Source organism: Anabrus simplex, chromosome 2 (assembly GCF_040414725.1).
Source record: "Anabrus simplex isolate iqAnaSimp1 chromosome 2, ASM4041472v1, whole genome shotgun sequence".
NCBI classification, from domain to species: domain Eukaryota; kingdom Metazoa; phylum Arthropoda; class Insecta; order Orthoptera; family Tettigoniidae; genus Anabrus; species Anabrus simplex.
The window spans coordinates 905,827,611-905,848,300 of record NC_090266.1 but is presented as its reverse complement, the minus strand read 5'-3'; the positions used below and the strand labels follow the sequence as shown (position 1 = coordinate 905,848,300).

The following is a 20,690-nucleotide window of genomic DNA, read 5'->3' as shown; positions in this document are numbered from 1 at the left end:
CCCATACCCCAGCAGCTTCCATATTGTCACAGCCATGGATGAGACTGGGACTTCGGTGGAAGCTACACTTTGCTCTGGCCTGTGCCAAGAGACAGATACAAAAATACTGCATCCATCAACAAATGGCAACAGGTGGTAGTATATAAGAATAAATCTGTAAGACAAAAAATCGATGCATGTTATGCAATAAAGATATGGAAGTGACTCACGTACTAACATACTGTAAGGAAACAATGATAAGAGAGAAATATATCGATGGGAAGGAGATGGGTAAAATGAACCTGAACTTTACACTATTGTTAAATAATTAAACAGGGATTGGAAGACACCAGGGAGAACAGTAAAACTATGTAAGAGGGATTTGTGAAAATAATTTAAGAGGTTGATAGTGTTAAGAGGAATTTGAGAAAAGGTAGCCAGTAGTAAGAATATATATGTGGAGGTATCTTAGACTCTGACAAAGGGTTTCCGGGGTAAATGAAACTCAATTTGTCGGTGAATGTCTATACTTTAGGGATTTTAAGATAATAATCTTAGCACAGTACCAAGGAACAATTACTTTTTATTACTTAACGAAATCCACGCGAACGAAGCCGTGGGTTACTGCTAGTAATTATATAAACTTAGCGTTTAAGGTACTTCCTATAAACCACGTTTATGTTTTTGCCTTTTGGGGCTAAGAAGACCATGCATCATAGAACGGTACATATGAGAAACAGTCTTCTCTCAAAAATTTAAAAAAAATGTTTATTTTTAAAGCAGACTCCAAATATCTATATCCACTTCGTAACATTTTCAGTTTTTGTGATAGGCTATAGGAATCCCCATAAAAGGAATTTAACCCCTTTATCAGTCCATCCCATTTTCCGAAAAAAAAAAAAAAAAAAATACATGTTCCTTTACTTTTAAAGGAGATTCGAAACACTAATTTTCGTGTCTCTAACTTCTAACTAAGGGGAAGGAGATTGCAGGCTAAGGGCTCTATTCAGGATCAGAATTCAGGACAGGTGTCTGTGCGAAATCGGTACGAGTCACTCCAGGTAGAACAACAGAGGGAAGATGAGAGACAGGAAACTGTTGCTGAGATGTGTGGAAGTAGGAGGAAGGGAAAAGGTAGGAAAGGAAAATGTAGAGTAGAGCATAGGAAAAGACAGGTGGAACAGGGTCATGGGAAGGAGAAAAGGGAGGAGGAAGTAGCTTCTGCAGCTATCAGGAAAGATAGGGCTGACCAGGAGGGGTGGGGATCAAATGAGGTGGGTAGGGTTGAGTCTCTGGTCATGGGGGATTCCATCATTAGACACGTGGGGAAAGTGTGTGGAGGAAAGGGTACCAGGGTAGAGTGTTATCCAGGAATTAGGTTGAGGCAGATGTTGAGGAAAGTAGAAGAGAGGGAGGAGGGGAAGGAGAAGGTGGTAGTGTTTCACGTTGGTACCAACAACGTAAGGCAAGCTGATGTAAGTACCAACATAGTTGGAGATGTGTGGGATCTCTTAAATGCAGCACGGGTGAAGTTTAAGAAAGCGGAGATTGTTATTAGTGGAATACTGTGTAGAAGGGATACTGACTGGAGGGTGATTGGGGATTTAAATGAGACTATGGAGTGGGTATGTGGGAAACTGGGAGTGAAATTTCTAGATCCTAATGGGTGGGTAGGAGATAGGGATCTGCGCTCAGATGGCCTTCATTTAAACCGCAGTGGTACGTATAAGTTAGGAAATTTGTTTGGAAGGGTAATAGGGAGGTACATTCAGGGAAACGGAATGGCCTAGGGAGCGGTGATAAGGGAACAGGGAACTGGAAATCAAGTAGGGGTGACATAAAATTGTTAGTGTTGAACTGTAGAAGTATTGTAAGGAAAGGAATAGAATTAAGTAATTTCATAGATATATATTTAACAGATATTGTAATAGGAGTTGAATCATGGCTGAGAAATGATATAATGGATGCAGAAATTTTCTCACGGCACTGGAGTGTGTATCGTAGAGATAGGATAGGAAGGGCAGGAGGGGGAGTGTTCATTCTGGTGAAAGAAGAACTTGTAAGCTACGAAAAAGTTAAAGATGAGACACATGAAATTCTAGGTGTAAGGCTCATTTCTAAAGATAATAGGCAACTGGATATATTTAGAGTGTACAGATCGGGAAAGGGTAGCACTGACGCGGATTCGGAATTATTTGATAGGATAGTCAGCTATGTGGGAAACGACATGGAAAGAAATGCGATTGTAGCGGGAGATCTGAATTTGCCAGATGTCAGTTGGGAAGGAAATGGGAACGACAGGAAGCATGACCAACAAATGATGAATAAGTTAATATGGGAAGGACAGCTGATTCAGAAAGTGATGGAACCAACCAGAGGGAAAAATATCCTGGATGTGGTGCTGATAAAACCAGATGAGCTCTATAGGGAAACTGAAGTAATAGATGGTATTAGTGATCATGAAGCTGTTTTTGTGGTAGTTAAAAATAAATGTGATATAAAGGAAGGTCTTAAAAGTAGGACTGTTAGGCAGTACCATATGGCTGATAAAGCAGGCATGAGGCAGTTTCTAAAAAGTAACTATGATCGGTGGAAATTGGTAAATAAAAATGTAAACAGACTCTGGGATGGGTTTAAAGAAATTGTTGAGGAATGCGAAAACAGGTTTGTACCATTAAGGGTGGTAAGGAATGGTAAAGACCCACCTTATTATAATAAAGAAATAAAGAGACTAAGAAGGAGGTGCAGACTGGAAAGAAATAGAGTTAGAAATGGCTGTGGAAGTAAGGAGAAGTCGAAGCAAATTACTAGAAAATTGAATCTAGCAAAGAAGGCAGCTAAGGATAACATGATGGCAAGCATAATTGGCAGTCATACGAATTTTAGTGAAAAATGGAAGGGTATGTATAGGTATTTTAAGGCAGAAACAGGTTCCAAGAAGGACATTCCAGAAATAATTAATGAACAAGGGGAGTGTGTATGTGAGGATCTTCAAAAGGCAGAAGTATTCAGTCAGCAGTATGTAAAGATTGTTGGTTACAAGGATAATGTCGAGATAGAGGAGGAGACTAAGGCCAAAGAAGTAATAAAATTTACATATGATAACAATGACATTTACAATAAGATACAAAAGTTGAAAACTAGAAAAGCGGCTGGAATTGATCAGATTTCTCGGGATATATTAAAGACAATGGGTTGGGATATAGTACCATATCTGAAGTACTTATTTGATTATTGTTTGGTCGGAGGAGCTATACCAGATGAATGGAGAGTTGCTATAGTAGCCCCTGTGTACTGTATAAAGGGAAGGGTGATAGACATAAAGCTGAAAATTACAGGCCAGTAAGTTTGACATGCATTGTATGTAAGCTTTGGGAAGGCATTCTTTCTGATTATATTAGACATGTTTGTGAAATTAATAACTGGTTCGATAGTAGGCAATTCGGTTTTAGGAAAGGTTATTCCACTGAAGCTCAACTTGTAGTATTCCAGCAAGATATAGCAGATATCTTGGATTCTGGAGGTCAAATGGACTGTATCGCGATTGACCTGTCTAAAGCATTTGATAGGGTGGATCATGGGAGACTACTGGCAAAAATGAGTGCAGTTGGACTAGACAAAAGAGTGACTGAATGGGTTGCTATATTTCTAGAAAATAGATCTCAGAGAATTAGAGTAGGTGAAGCTTTATCTGACCCTGTAAAAATTAAGAGGGGAATTCCTCAAGGCAGTATTATTGAACCTTTATATTTTCTTATATATATAAATGATATGAGTAAAGGAGTGGAATCGGAGGTAAGGCTTTTTGCGGATGATATTATTCTCTATAGAGTGATAAATAAGTTAAAAGATTGTGAGCAACTGCAACGTGACCTCGAAAATGTTGTGAGATGGACAGCAGGCAATGGTATGTTGATAAACGGGGTTAAAAGTCAGGTTGTGATTTTCACAAATAGGAAAAGTCCTCTCAGTTTTAATTACTGCGTTGATGGTGTGAAAGTTCCTTTTGGGGATCATTGTAAGTATCTGGGTGTTAATATACGGAAAGATCTTCATTGGGGTAATCACATAAATGGGATTGTAAATAAAGGGTACAGATCTCTGCACATGGTTGTGAGGGTGTTTAGGGGTTGTAGTAAGGATGTAAAGGAGAGTGCATATAAGTCTCTGGTAAGACCCCAACTAGAGTATGGTTCCAGTGTATGGGACCCTCACCAGGATTACCTGATTCAAGAACTGGAAAAAATCCAAAGAAAAGCAGCTCGATTTGTTCTGGGTGATTTCCGACAAAAGAGTAGCGTTACAAAAATGTTGCAATGTTTGGGTTGGGAAGAATTGAGGGAAAGAAGAAGAGCTGCTCGACTAAGTGGTATGTTCCGAGCTGTCAGCGGAGAGATGGCGTGGAATGACATTAGTAGACGAATAAGTTTGAATGGCGTTTATAAAAGTAGGAAAGATCACAATATCAAGATAAAGTTGGAATTCAAGAGGACAAACTGGGGCAAATATTCATTTATAGGAAGGGGAGTTAGGGATTGGAATAACTTACCAAGGGAGATGTTCAATAAATTTCCAATTTCTTTGAAATCATTTAGGAAAAGGCTAGGAAAGCAACAGATAGGGAATCTGCCACCTGGGCAACTGCCCTAAATGCAGATCAGTATTGATTGATTGATTGATTTGATTGATTGATTGATTGATTGATTGATTGATTGATTGATTGATTGATTGATTGATTGATTGATTGATTGATTGATCCATAAGATTGTGAGATAAAACCATCCTCATTAAAAAGTATTCACCTTTTCCACTTTTTTTCAAACCCCCGTTAAGTGCCTTTTCTAAAAACAAAAAGTACGTGTTCCTGTATTTTTAAAGGACTTGCCAAATACCAAGTTTCATGTCTGTAAATAGTTAAGTTTTTTACATATAAAGTAGATATACTGGTACTAATTTTCTAAATTAACCCACTTTTTCAATTCTTTTCAACCCCTTAGCTGATTTTCCGAAAAAGTACGTGTTTCATTATTTTTGAAGGAGATTCAAAATACAGTACCAAATTTCACGTCTGAAACATCTTAAGTTTCGAGATATAAGTATCTTGCTATTGGCTTTACGTCGCACCGACACAGATAGGTCTTGTGGCGACGATGGGAAAGAAAAGGGCTAGGAGTGGGATGGAAGTGGCCGTGGCCTTAATTAAGGTACACCCCCAGCATTTGCCCGGTGCAAAAATGGGAAACCACGGAAGACTATCCTCAGGGCTGCCGACAGTGGTGTTTGAACCCACTATCTCCCGTATACTGGATACTGGTTGCACGTAAACGACTGCAGCTGTCGAGCTCGGTAGAAATATAAGTATCCTCATAAAATGAATTCAACTTCTCTTTCCCTTTTTTTGCCATCCGCTCTCAATTTCAGTGGACTTACTGAAAAAAAATAAAATATGTGTTTCATTATTTTTAAAGGAGATTCAAAATACCAACTTTCATGTCTGTTAACATCTTCAGTTTCTGAGATATAAGTAACCTCTTAAACAGAATTCAACTCCTTCTTTACCTATTTTCACCCCTCGCGACTCCCCCCCTCCCCCCAAGTCGATATTCCGAAAACAAAAAAATACGTGTTTATTTTTAAAGGAGATTCCAAATACCAAGTTTCACATCTCTAACATCTTTATCTTTTAGAGATATAAGTATCCTCATACAAATAATTAAACAAATATTAAAATTCTCTCCCCTGTAAGTGTATTTCCGAAAACAAAGGAAGATGCATTTCTTTTTTTTAAAAGAAGATTCCAAATACCAATTTTCACGTCTGTATCAACTTTAGTTTTCATAAGATATAAGTGTCCTCATAGAAATAATTTTAAAAAATTTTCAATTCTTTCACACCCCTTAATTGGAATTTCCGAAATCAAAGAAATGTGTGTTACTTTACTTTTAAAGGGGATTCCAATCACCAATTTTACGTTTGTAACGTCTTCAGTTTTTGAGATATCAGTATCCTAATACAAAGAATTCAACTCACTTTTCAGTCCTTTCTACCCGCCCCTCCCACCTTCCCCAAGTGGTTTTTCCGAAAACAAAAAATACGTGTTTCCTATTTTTGAAAGGGATTAAAAGTACCAATTTTCACTTCTGTAACATATTAAGTGACTGAGATATATTGTAGACCTAGATAGGCTATATACATTTTTTTAATTCCACCCCGTTTGTCACTCCCGTTCATCTCCTATTCATTGGGTTTTTCAAAAACAAATATATATGTGTTTCTTCATTTTCAAAAGACATTCCAAATTCTAATTTTCATGTCTGTAACATCTTCAGTTTTTGAGATATAAGTATCCTCATAAAAGGTATTCAACCAATTTTCCCCCCCTTTTCAACCCCTTATTAGTTGGATTTTGCGAAGAAAAAAAAAGAAAAAAAAACACGTATTTTCTTATTTTTAAAGGAGATTCCAAATACCAAGTTTTACATCTGTAAACGTAGAAGTTTTTGAGATATAGATATCCTCATTTGAAAATTTCACCCCCCTTTTCACTTCCTTAGCAACAAAAAGATATATGTTTCTATATTTTGAAAGGAGATTCTAAATAGCAGTTTTTACATCAGTAAACTTTTAAAGTTTTGAGATATACAGTTGATACTCATTTTAAAATATTTCAAAAATTCACCCCGATTGTCACTCCTGTTCATCCCCTGTTCATCGGATTATCCAAAAACACAAAAATACGTATTTCTTTATTTTCAAAGGAGATTCCAACTACCAATTTTCATGTCTGTAACATCTTCAGTTTTTGAGATACAAGTCTCTTCATAAAAGGTGTTCAACCCATTTTCACCCTTTTTCACCCCCTTAATGGGATTTTCTTAAAACAAAAAACTACGTGTTTCTTTATTTTTAAAGGAGATTCCAAATACCAAATTTCATGTCTTTAAACTGTTCAGTTTTCGAGATATAGATACAGTCATTTCAAAAATTCAGCCCCCCTTTAACCCCCTTAGCGACGGAATATCCAAAAATCCTCCCGTAGTGAACACCTACATTGTAATATGAATGTATTCCCAAAATTTTATTCCTTTATGTCCAGTAGTTTTGGCTCTGTGATGATGAATCAGTCAGTCAGGACAAGTTATTTTATATATATAGATTAATTTAAGATATGTCCAAGTACTATTTATGGGGAATACTGTGTATTAAAACAAATTTGTAATATTTTTCTTTAATATTGTACCGATATATTGTAAAAGAAAACTAACTGCATGTATCATTTTATGATTATAATAAATGAATACTTGCTCCCCAGTAGGTGTCCATGCGTGACTAGGAGAGAAGAGTATTCTATTAATTCATTCATTACATCACTGATGGCTTTTTCTTGGTCAGAGGAGATTGAATCAGCCCCCCTCTGAGTTTTTCTAACATAAGTTCTCACATTGTCAGAAAAAGAAAAAACAGCTTAAAATAAATTGAAGTTGGTTATTTGTAATATAGGTTTGACAAACTGGTTAAGTTATGGTTAGGTTAGACAGAGTAAGATGAACACATGTATGTTGGCTTTTTGTTGACATTTAGCCAAGATTATTTTTTGTAACACTTTTTAAAATAGTGAAAAAATCAGACATTGCTTTGGGCACCTTGGCCACTTTCAATTTTTAGGGGCCTTAAATGGACCCCCCCACCCCCAACCGACCAATAAACTAATCAAGAATACATGCTGGCGTTAGCATTTCATGTTTACATCATGCTCAGATTTTTTGCTGAACTAAGAGTTAAAATAACAACACTTATCATGACTTTGTAGATAATGTTTAAAATGAGAATTACAGTAAAACCTCGTTAATTCGAAGTCGTTGGGACTCAAAAATCGGACTTCGAATTACGTGATTTCGAATTAACCGCCAATTCGCAATTCAGAAATACCAACCCTTGCCGCGTTACGAAATATTCTAAGCCCGTTACTGCATGCGAGCAGTTAACCTTGATTTACAGTTTATACCTTTCAAATGCCATGAAAAAAGAACTATTTCCAAAATGTATGCAAAAAGGTGCATTTACAGTATTCAAATAATGCACTTGCATATCTCACTGGCAAATATAACCTCATGCAACGAAAGAAAGAAAAAAAAAAGCACGATTCAAAGACGAGGAGAAATCTATGCTGGCTCCCATGTGCAAGTGCTTTATTCATTGGAGTGCTATACTGTATGCATGCCTTGTATTTACACAGAAAGTACCCGATGCCCTTAAAATCAAACTTTCCTATGACTCTATCCTTGTACGATTTCCCGCCATGGCACTTTTCTCGTACTTCAGAAATGTAAACACTTGCCGCGTCACAAAGTATTCTAAAGGGCCCCATACACGCGCAGACTTAGTCGGAGGTAAATCTGCGCAAACCAGTCTCTTCAGACATGTCTATGTGTGTGTGGCCGATAAGTCTGCCGACAAAAAGTCTGCAGGCAAGTCTGACATTCTGGCGCCGCTTGAATTCAGCCGGAGACTTTGCGACGAAAGCGCCATGTCAGAGTTGCGGCAGATGTAAATGTGGTAACCTACAACACCGCCGTCTCGCACGGCGGTGACCTACAAATATAACTGATTTTTTTTTTTTTTTTGTATGTGTGTGTGTGTGTCTTCTTCGTGCAGAGCGCTATATTGTGTCCAAATAACAACTCATCTTCCATACCGAATATCTAATTAATTTCAATCCATATACATTTTTCAAGCATGCGAATCTCAAACAGAAAACAGCTGAGCGCGTCGTATTCAACTTACTCGGTAAATTATAATTTGGTCTGAGCGTGTGTGGGCAACTGCATACTTCCGACTTACCTTCCGGAGGCAAGTCTGTGCAGGTAAGTATTCCAGAAGTCAGCGCGTGTATGGGGCCCTTAAGACCCATTAATACATGCAATCACCTCGATTCACAGTTTAAACCTTTCCAATGCCATAGAAAAACTATTTCCGAAATGTATCCAACAAGGTGCATTTACAATGTTCAAATAATGCACTTGGATAAATCACTGACGAACATAACCTCACGCAACGAAAGAAAAAAGAATCACACAATTCAAAGACGAGGATAAATTATGCTGGTTCCCCTGTGCAAATGCATTATTTTTTTGGATATCTGTACTGTTTGCATTTTTAGATGCTTTGTACTGAGATGGAAAGTGCCCGACGCCCTTAAAACGTAGCTTATCGAACTTTTCTATGATGAGGGGATACTGGGTTTACATGCAGGATTCAGATCGATCTGAGTACACTTCCCGTATTGAAAACACCATGTAAACGGGGACTCAGTTCGGATTGAGTCTCAAGGTCGATACGGTAAAATTTGGGATCGTATCGTACTCAGTTCGAATTGAGTTCCATGTAAACGCGGATCGTACTGAGATCGAATTGAAAACGACTGCGCACACACTCCATGTTTGTTCTGACAAAATCATCATCATTATAGCTCTGTCGAAATGACAAATATAATAAGCCAATAAATATATTACCTATATAAATGATCAGCAACTGCAATCATATTTATAAGGCGGCCAGCCCTGGCGATTAAGAAAATCACGATAACCTTCTGTTGGGGGTCAAATTGGAATGTGCGTTCTATCTATTGCACATTTTGAATACCACACATACTTTTAAAACTGGAAGTTATCTCCTAGGCTTCTACTATTTATTTCTACTGTACTGCATTTGGCGTTTTTAAATTTTAAGAGGTGATATCGATTTTACTACAATTCTGCATCGTTCGTATACGTCGGCGGATTCAATACGATACTCAACTACTGTACATGTAAACGGGGATCGTATTCAATACGGTAAGTGTGCTCAAATCGATCTCAATCCCCATGTAAAGTTTCTCGCTTCCATGTGCATTGCAATTGCAACGCACTACAATTACCCCCATCCCCGACCCTTGTACGATTCTCCGGCTGGCACTTTCTCCTTTAAAACCATAAGACCGTTTGGGCTCGCATTAAAATAAAGCAATGCAGTTTCATCATCAAGGACAGTATTGTTCGGTGCCTACGAATTTATTATATGAGCCACGCTTTTTCGTCAACTGTCGGCATCGCCAGTGTTCGCGCATTCTGTTTTCCCGCACACTGCCTGTTGCGTGATATTACGGCGTTCCTGAAAAGGTTGAATACAAAAGAATTCCGATTTCATTCAACTTGGCAATCATGAAGCGCACTGTAGACCCACCGAAGTGAGTGTAAGTGCAGAAAGCTACCCCTCCACGTTCCGGAACACGCGTTCTATTATGACGCGGATAAATTTCGAGTTGAAATTACTCTGTAACATACTATTGTTTTAAAATGTAAAGGCAGTTTCGAATTAAAAGTCTGAATTTCGGTAATGGGGCCGACATTGTACTTCGAATTACGAATTATCCGTATTTCGAATTTAAATAACATGGTACCGTATCTCATGTTTCCGGGAACGAGAGCTTCTTCGAATTACGTGGGATTTTGAATTAACCGATTTCGAATTATCGAAGTTCTACTGTATACCATGTTGTTTATGGAATTCTCCAGCACAAAATTGAAAAATTCACTACATGTCATTACACACAGAGAGGTTACACCTGATGTTTGAGAAGGGTGGGATTGTCCTGCAGTGTGACCATCCACTACAAATGAAATTGCCCTCATCAGCTTACGAAAGAAAACATATGGCCCAGTTACCCTCTGGGCCCAGATACCCCAACTGACGTTACATAAGCCCAAAGTTGAGCGGAATATTGCGTTTCACAACCAGTAGTAAAGTGACGCACTTGCCCCAGCCTGGTGGACGCATTTGCCCCACTAGTAGGGGCAAGTGAGCCCAGGTTCACAGTCTTGTTGAGTTTATTACTTCAAGTTTACATATATTTTATTATCTACTTTTAATTGCTAGGTTGCATTAAGAAGGTCTTAAGCTATGTTTACTGTGTTTATTATTACTTTCAGATACAGTAATTATTCTGGTTGTTATGAGATATTTTGCCTTTAGGTGATTCACTTTCCCTCTCTCCCCTATTGGTTTAAATCTAGAGAATTGATTGTAAAATAACAACTCACATCCTTGAGATTTGGATCTTATATTGCATAAAATTCCAAATCTGCTTTTTAAGTAATTGAAGGAAATCAGTTACTTATTCAAAATTGACCTAGTATTGTGAAAACATAAAAGATTTTACACTTTTGATTGTATGTTTCATAAGTACAATTGCAGAAGTATTTTTTCTAGATTTAAATTTCAAATAATATTGCTCTCAGTCAGGAAAACACACAATTAAAATTTTAGTACTTAATTGTTCTTGTGTGTCTACAAGATTTTTTCAAACTAAATGTATTTGGGTTGTGTTTATGGATGCTGTAATAACTTCTTATAAACTTCTCTAATTAAGGAATACAGTATATTTCTGTGTTGTGTTTATGGATGCTACAGCATCTTTGAAAATAAAAATAGACATCCCATGTCTATGGTCTGATAATAAAAATGTTACATTTCATAAAACCACCAAACCTTCACCACAAACAGCATTTCTACAGATTCCTGAGAAGTGTAGGTTATTTGCAGTATTATGTTTATTTAATAGTAACATCTGCTCACAAAAGGAAACACAATTGAATGTGGATGTTACAATTTTGAGTGGTGTTGATTATTGTTTTGAGGGTAAGTACAAGGTGGCCGAAGAACATGTCATTTTCAGTTACTACTACTAATTCTCCTCTATCACATAACATAAATACAGTTTGGAATAAATAATTACAGTTCTTTAATACACCTTAAAAGTTATTAGGCCTACTCGGACATATTTGCTATTATTTATTCTCTGTTATGTACCTATACCGTACATAATTGATTTACCTTGTTTATACACAAAGAATGTTGCAGTCAATTGTTCAGCTCTCTTCAAACTGACTTATTTGTGTAGGCCAGTGGTTCGCTGTCTCGATTTCTCCAAGAGCAATTATACCTGTGGAAGTAATGCTGAGAGCATATTTTTCCTGTGAAACTGACACATGACAGCTCATGGTTGTTCTTACCTCTGCAGCCACTGGCGAGTATGCAGTGATTCAAAGTCAGGAATCATTAATATTATTAAAACTCGACCTGATATGTGTATGAACAACTCTTCTCAATGATGAAAATGAATGAGTCTAAACGTTAAAATAGATTCACAGATTCTAGCATGCTTCTTGCTATTATTTGTGACCATTCCTTGACACTAAATATTGAAAAACTGGTGAAGCAAATGGTCTTTTCTAGAGTAATATTTCTCTCTCTCCCCCCCAGATTTCAGTTGATGTTATGCATGGTGAATTTTATTATTAACTTACAGTCATTTACAGTCAGCCATGGAAGATCAGTAACGTTCTATGAGGCAACTATTCCTCAAGATTCAATGTTGATAATTTCTGTACATAACTTTTTGATGCCTTCTGCAATCCGTTTACTGTTCTTCTTGACATCATCTCACCATTCCACATTGATTTTACTGACTGTTGATTGTGTTCGGGAGTGATCTTTTTTACAAATTCTATGAAAAGTTTTTTCTGAAATATTGTGATTTTTAACTTGTACTCTTATCTTGTACAGAATTTCATTTCTGTTACATTCATATGATCGATGAAACTAATTTTGACGTTACTGGTATATCTCTCTTTTAGTCCAACCCTTCTTAAGGGTGCAGTGGCATCACGCGACGATCCTTTTGGTGATCTTCCTCCAGGAGTCTGCTTTGGGCATGGTGACTTGCTTGCTGTAAGCTCATACTGGTAAAGTTCTTGATCTGGTCCATCTATCGTGACGGTGCACGTCCTCTAGGTCTTCGGCCTTCGACTTTTCCCTCTATGATAAGTATTTCCATTGCCTCCTGTCTTCTGGCAATATGACCAAAATATCTGAGTTGTTTTTGGTTGATAAGGGTCGACAGTCTTGTTCTGATGCTGAGCTGTTGCAGGATCGATTCATTAGTACGGTGTGCTGTCCATGGTATTCGTAGTAATCTCCTATAGCACCACATTTCTAGAACATCAATCCTGCAGCGATCCGCCGTCTTCATCGTCCAAGTTTCTGCTGCATAGGGCGCGATAGGGAAGATCATAGTTCGAATGAGGGTGAGCTTTGTCTTGGAAGTGATGGTGTCCTTCCAGATGCGCGGAAGTTTTGCTGTTGAATTTCTCACAATCGCAATGCGCTTGCGGATCTCATGTTCACAGTCTCCAGTATTTGTGACAATAGATCCTAAATATTCGAAGCGACTGACAACCTCATAATGCGGAATTCTTGTTATGGCAGGTCTGTTGTTATTAAAACGGTCTACAATCATCACTTTGGTCTTTTTATTGATTTCAAGACCATATTCTCTGCTTCGCTCGTCTAACCTCCGCATGATGGCTTCTAGTTCAAGATCATCTGTTGCAATTATCACAGTGTCATCCGCATATCTGGGATTGTTAATTTTCCTGCCACCAACTGTGAATCCGTCACTCCAGTCTTCGAGAATCTCCCTCATAATGTACTCACTGTATACATTAAATAGGAGGGGGGAAAGAATGCAACCTTGTCACACTCCAGCACTAGCAGAAAAGATGTCTGAGAAGTCGCCGTTAACTCTTACTGTCACAGTGTTCGAAGAGTACAATTGGTGAATCAGGTACACTAAATGTCTCGGCGTCCCCATCTCAATGAGTATAGCCCAGAGCTTTGAACATTTTTACCTAGTCGAAGGCTTTTTTGTAGTCAACGAAGCACAGGAACATCTTGATATTGTACTCCCTTGCCTTCTCTATGAGCTGTCGGATGTTTAGGATTTGCTCACGAGTTTCTTTGCCTAGAACACACCCGGTTTGTTCCTCTGAGATTTGTGGAACTAAGAAGGTCTTCAGCCTCTCGTTCAACACCATGAGCATGATTGTACTGGAGATGAGAGCTATGGTTCGATAGTTGGCACAGTCAAGTGGAGAACCTTTCTTGAACAGTGGTACGAAGACGGAGTGGCACCACTGGTTTGGCCAATTTCCAGATGTCCATATCTTCTGACATAACTCATGGAGGATGTCGACACCTAAGTCACCCATGTTTTTTAGGATTTCAGCAGTAATTCCATCTTGGCCTGGTGCTTTCCGGTTCCGAAGCTTTTTTATTGCATGTTCCACTTCTCTAAGGACCATTGGTTCAAAGTCTGTTGGGTTCTGGTGACCTGGCATTGGTTGTGGGTCATCAGTGAACACCTTGATGCAGTATTCTCTCCATACTTTGGTGATGCCCACTGCATTTGTGATAATTTTCCCTTGGTCATCTTTAATAATCTGAGTCTTAGGCATAAACTCTCGTGCGAAGTATTTCACCTTGTACAGTTCTGCACTGTGATTTTTGGTCGGATGTGCCTCTGGTTCTGCACATAGTTTCTTAATGTGTTCAATCTTGTCTCTTCTACAAGCGTGTTTCATATCACTGTTCATTTTTTTCATTAGTCGTTCTTGTTGTTCTGGATCTGTAACTGTGAGCTGGTTGTTAAGTCTCATTTCAACCAATGTCAAAGTTTCGTCAGTCATCCAGTGTTGTCGCTTCACTACGGTGTTCATCTTTGGGACCTTGTTTGCTGCATCTGTGATCCATTCTTCAATTCTCTTCCAAGCCATGTCACAAACATAAGCATAATCTTACTGATTGTTCTCCTGATCAGTTTTCTGTTGGTGCAGAGTAACTCAGTGATGAATTATTTTGTTATTACCTGAAGTAGCTGCAATACAGAACAATATTTTATGCAGTCTGCATGGAGTTCAGAGGCAGTATGCCTAGCTGCACTCACTATTTGAGCAACATTGTCTGGCCCTTACACTATGTCCATTAACCTCCCCTCCTCTCTTCTCTTTTTCAAGCCCTGTTGTGCGCTCTGAGCCTCAGAGTAGTGCTCTGAAGTGTAAGACTGATGTAGGTGTTATGCAAAGAATACACAACAAAGCTTTATATCCTCCCCCTTCTTCGTAGGATTCTCAGTAAGCATTTTCTGCTGTTCTGTGTTCATTACTTTTAAGATATAAATCATGTGGCAAAACCTTGTAAAACTTTCCCCTGTGTTATGTCCCTAGTTCCTTGACTAGTTTTCAAGTCTTCACAAGTGTTTTCCAAACAATATTTTACCAAAATCCACTGTGTTATTCTACCTTCCTTTCTTATGATACTACAGAGTCTTTATTTTAAAACTGTGGGAGGTGCGCACGATGTTGGTCATATGGTTACCTCACTGCGTACAGCCTCAGTAGCAGAGTTATCTGCTGCGTGAGGTTGATAGCTAAGTGCAGTGATGTAATCATGTGAGACTGATAAATAAAGTCATCTTGTTGACAGCAAGAGTTTAGGATCATGGCTATTGCTCTTGTGTTAATATGATTGTTTTCGTAGTGTAGTTTCTATATGAATATTTTCAGTATAGTGTTGCTTAAAAAGCAACTTTTACGTTGAAATGTCTTTTTATTGTGGAGTGCTATGCAAATAATCTGTCAAGGAATACCAGTTTCAGTTCATTTGCAGATTTTCTGGTATCCATCCTACAAAAACGAATTTGGTAGGCTACATAATTTAGTGAGGAACACCATTCAACCAATCAGTCGGTCATCAGAGATCTGCTGTTGGCTTTTCTTAAATGTTTTCAAAAAAACTTGGAAATTTATTAAACATTTACCATGATAAATTATTCCAATCCCTTACTTCTCTTATAAATTAATATTTGCCCATATTTGTCCTCTTGAATTCAGACTTGATCTTCATATTTTGATCTTTCTTACTTTTAAAATCTCCACTCAAGCTTATTCATCCACTAATGCCATTCCCCACAATTTCTCCACTGTCAGCTCAGAACATACCACTGCTACTTAAAGTAACTTGTATAAAAAATAATATAAAAAAATAAACCACTTTGTCAAGCATCTCGTCTCCTTACTCCCAGGTCTTCCCAGCCCAAAATTTGCAACATTTTTGAAGCACTACTCCTTTGTCAGAATTCACCTAGAACAAATCGTGCTGCTTTTCTTTGGATCTTTTCCAGTTCTCATATCGAGCCGTCCTGGAGGGGGTCCCATACGCTGGGACCATTCTCTAATTGGGGTCTTACCAGAGACTTATATGACCTCTCCTGTAAATCTTTAATAAAACCCTAAATACTATAATAAACATGTCAAGTAATGTGTAATGTGTTAGTAGTTTGTACTACTGTTGGGTAGTAGTTTGCATTGTTTGGATACAACTTTGTATAACCAGGAATCATTGATGGATAGTTTGGATTAGATTTGTATAAACTTCACAAACTTCTGTAGCACTGTTTCGGTGATGCCAAGTGAATGTTAGCATTTTATTCTTTAAAGGAGAGATTTCATGAAATTCTGCACCCCCCCTCCCTTCCTATTCTTTGATTTTAAATCATTATCTTGTACCTAGCCACTCCATCATATTTTGTAATAGACTATATTATTTGCATGCTTCGTCTGTGCAACTGTTCTCTCACTGTTGATATCTTTTGTTTCTTTTCTTCAGTCTGTAGGACAGCTGGCCCATGCACTATGCAAAGAAAAACTTGGAGAAAGTCAACTGGTGCACATCCACTGGCCAAAAGACAAATGTCCTTTATTACGAGATGATGTAGTATTCGTGGATTCACCTGGGATTGATGTGTCGCCAAACTTAGATGAGTGGATTGATCGTCATTGTCTAGATGCAGATGTTTTTGTGTTGGTTGCCAATGCTGAATCAACACTCATGAGAACGGTAAAGTATATACCTTAAAAATGTTTGTTCCTTATTCCACAACAGGTCTGGGCACCTTCTCCGTTCTCCCTCAAACGTGCAGGTTTCTTTGCTCTTTTGTGCTAAATCCTAAAACTGCCTCAAGTATCAGTGTCAATATAGGAATACAGTAGAAGTCCGCTATAGCGAGTACAGCATATAACGAGAACTCCGTTATAGCGATGACTTTTTTCTGTCCCTTCAAAATTCCTATATTAAACTGTGTATCGTCCTTCGGTTACAGCGAGAACCCTATCACTGGCGCTTCCGTTATTACGAGCGATTAAGCGTGCGCGCGTTTTCCGTTACCGATATTTATGCACTCCAGCGACGATATTGCTTGCGATCGATTACGTTAGACATCGTTTCCTCGCTATGTGCACTAGCGATTTCTCTCGTCGACATTCGAAGGCGATGTCGGAGTCGATTAGTAATACCCATCGACAACTGTTCTGTAAAGAAAATTCGAAGTGAAAGAGAACATATTTTCGTAATAAATGCGTAAATAACGTGTCCGATAACGGTTGTTAACTCGTTAAAAATTAAGGCTGACTAAACCACCGCTTAATTTTGGGGCTAAATACTGCACTTAAGTAAGAATGGGATACACGTCGAGATATGACAGAGTGCTTAATTGATTTCAGAGGTTAGTTTATATTTTGTCGCGTCTGGTTAAATTATGGAAAGGCTATTATGAAAATTTATAGCGAGAAAGTTATAATTTCTCTACTGGCGCTTGAAGTGTGTTTTCATCATACGTATAGTACGGTTAAGTTAGGATACGTGACGCTGTTTGAATAAGAAAACTGAAACGTTTTCAACAAAATGCGATCAATCATCTTCGGTACGGTATAGTTTTTTCACTTTGTGTATTTGCGAGCTCTCTCGTTGACATTCAAAGGCGATGTTGGAGTCGATTAGTAATACCCATCGACTGCTGTTCTCTAAAGAAAACTCAAAATGAAAGAGGATAACATGTTTTAGTAATAAATGCGTAAATAACGTGGCCGATAGCAGTTATTAACTCGTTAAAAATAAAGACTGAAATAAACGATATCTTAATTTTAATGTTATATACGGAAATTAAGTAAGAATGTGATACACCTCAAGATATGGCAGAGTACATCACTGATTTCGGAGGATATTTCATATCTTCTCGCGTCTAGTTATGGCTATTTACATGTAAATTTTTCGCGAGGAGGTTATTTCTCTACATGCATTTCAAATATGTTTTTTATGATAGGCTACTTATACGGTTATGTTAAGTGACGCTGTTTGAAGAAGAAAGCTGAGGTGTTTGCCACATAAATCTCTGGAGTGATACCATATTTTTCCGAATCCAATACTTTTTTTCTCAGAATCTCATGCGAAAACTCAAGGGTTGTTGCATTCACGGCCTAACAGTAAGTTAATTGGATACCACTGGCAACTACCGCGGTAACCACGCTGCTTCTTTTCACACGCGCACAGAACTCGTTGACAATAAATGACCGCCTCTTTCCTACACATCGCTAGCCGCGACAACCGGTTTTGCAGTGCCTGTGTGTTTCTCAAATCTGCAGAATGGCATCAAAACGTGAGACCCTTCAAATTCTTAGAAAAGCCATGGCTACTCAGTGGCAGAGTCATAACGCGTCTATTGTACTTGACGCTTAGTAAAATTAAGATTTATACACAGCAGGAATATTTTCGTGATGGATATTGTAAAGATACGTGGAAAAGGTATTGCCGGCAAATTTTCAACGGGTTCTAGTCGATATTATGATGCCAGTTTTAAGTTAATGTTTATTAAACACTCGGAAATGTAGAATAATTGTACAGCCGCAAGAAAATACGGCATAGGCCTAACTAAAGCCAATATTTGGCGGTAGCGTGAAGACAAAGAGAAAAAAAAATGCGTACTGCACAAAAAATGCATTCAGTGGTCCGCAACAAGGATGCTTTAAAGAAGTCGAAGGTGAAATTGTGAGGTATGTGCACGAAAAACGCAAGGGCGGAATGGCCATACCGTGGCGCAATAAACTCGTTCGTTGACTTTCAACGTTCGCGATTAGGCCTGTACATCGCTAGCCGCTGAATTTGGCCGAACCCGACAAGCGAGACATGCGTGTAGCGGTAGCCGGTCATATCTGACGCTGCGTGAAGTAACAGTTTTATAGACAGCAAGAATAATTTCCTGATGGATCGTTGTATTGTAGAGACGCATGGAATAGTTATTTCCGGAAAATTTTCAACGAGTTCTCTTCGGTATTATGATGCCAATGTTAAGTTAATGGTCCTTAAACCCGCGGAAATACAGAATAAATGTGCAGCCGCAAAAAAAAAAAGCTGCGTGACGAAAGTGAATGTTCGGCATTTAAAAATAGTCTAAAAATGCGTAGGCCTACTGTACAACAAGGCATTCATATGATTTTACACACATCTTTTTGAGCCTGATTTAAATTTTTTGAAGGGAAAAGTGGGGTTCATCTTGGATTCGGAGAAATGCGCTACTTTTTTTTTTTTTTTTTTTTCAGAAATAAATTGAACATACACTTTCACCTAGTATCGAATTACGAAAAATAACAAACATGTAAGCCGTAGTGTGGATATCATCTGCGGAAACACAAGTTTTGGACAAACTGATTGCCGTTTCATACTGATTTTAGTGTACATGAAGGGTTTTCCGACTTTTATACAAAAATCGGATATAACGACAATCCGTTATAGCAAGTGAATTTTTCGCTGTTATGAATTCTCGCTATAACGGACTTCTATTGTACTTGTTTGTGGGGAGGGAAATACTTAATTTTATGGCCTTATTCACTGAGATAGTTACTATGAAGGAATCTGGAAGGTAAAGTTGAACAAGCAGACACATGGATAGCGTATTTTGAAGTCCCTGGATTTTTATACATTGTCCCAAATGCTGTATTTATATGAAGAATCCATAGGTTTTAATATTTTATCCTTTCATGGTGCTTATGAGGAAGAAATCAAATAGAAATGTCATCAGTTTAATCTGTTAGACATTAATCAAATGCCGCTAACTTATGGTAGTAACACAGTGAAATATCTGTGATGATGGATGGGTTGAGTACACACAAATTAATGTAGGAATTTGCACCTAAATTGTCCCAAATTTTCATCTTGTGATCTGTTGATTGCATCTGAAATGTTGCTTATCTGAAAGCTATTCACAATTATTGCACCTGCCAAAATCAATGGTGAAGAAGTCTTATATCTACTTGTACATCATCTTAATTGCTATTCATTTCATCCTTCATGAAGGCTTGTATTGAACATTCACCAGACCTTTTTTCCTGATAAAAATTTAACCCGTGCACACTTGACCCTTCCCAGACGTAGAATACTGGAGTCGCTGGCTACAGTTTCTATGGTATCATAAAATCATGTTGTGAAGAGTTGGTGGGGTAGTAAGATAAATTAACAGTAGACTGGTAGTTTCTATACTAAGATTTATTAACCATTTGAGCGCCGCGTGCTATTACGTTTTACCTACCGCTGAGCGCCAAGGCCAGTTTCCGTTTTTTGCAAGCTTTTGTTTGATCACTCACAGTTCAGCTGTTATTGTAGCTAGAAACTTGAAATTTTTGTTACTTTTTTTTTACTAATATGATTGCCTATATGAATAAAGCCTTACTCAGTTCATTTATGACCATTAGCAAACATTTGGCATCCAAAACCCAAAAATATTAATTAAAAATAAAACAAAACAAAAGTTTAGCAATAAAATTTAGGTAGAACAAACATTTTTTTATACATCGCGAACATATTTATTGAACAATACAACCTTTTGTGAAGCTATATTGAAAATTTCATCCATTTTGTGCCTAAAATAAATCTGTAGTAAAAATAATTAATTTATATACACAAATGAGCCAAAAATACAAGTCTAATTACAGTTATTTCATTTACAT

At 37.8% G+C, this 20,690-nt stretch overlaps 1 protein-coding gene across 7 annotated transcripts in view; it reads left to right on the top strand.

The window, feature by feature from the left end:
• Positions 1-20,690, top strand: part of Marf (Mitochondrial assembly regulatory factor) — a 601,407-nt gene that overhangs the window by 167,324 nt on the left and 413,393 nt on the right. For all 7 annotated transcript variants that reach the window (XM_067141663.2, XM_067141660.2, XM_067141658.2 and 4 more), the window contains one exon: positions 16,522-16,752. In XM_067141663.2, coding sequence (XP_066997764.2) covers positions 16,522-16,752 — 231 coding nt within the window. The remainder of the gene's footprint in view (positions 1-16,521; positions 16,753-20,690) is intronic.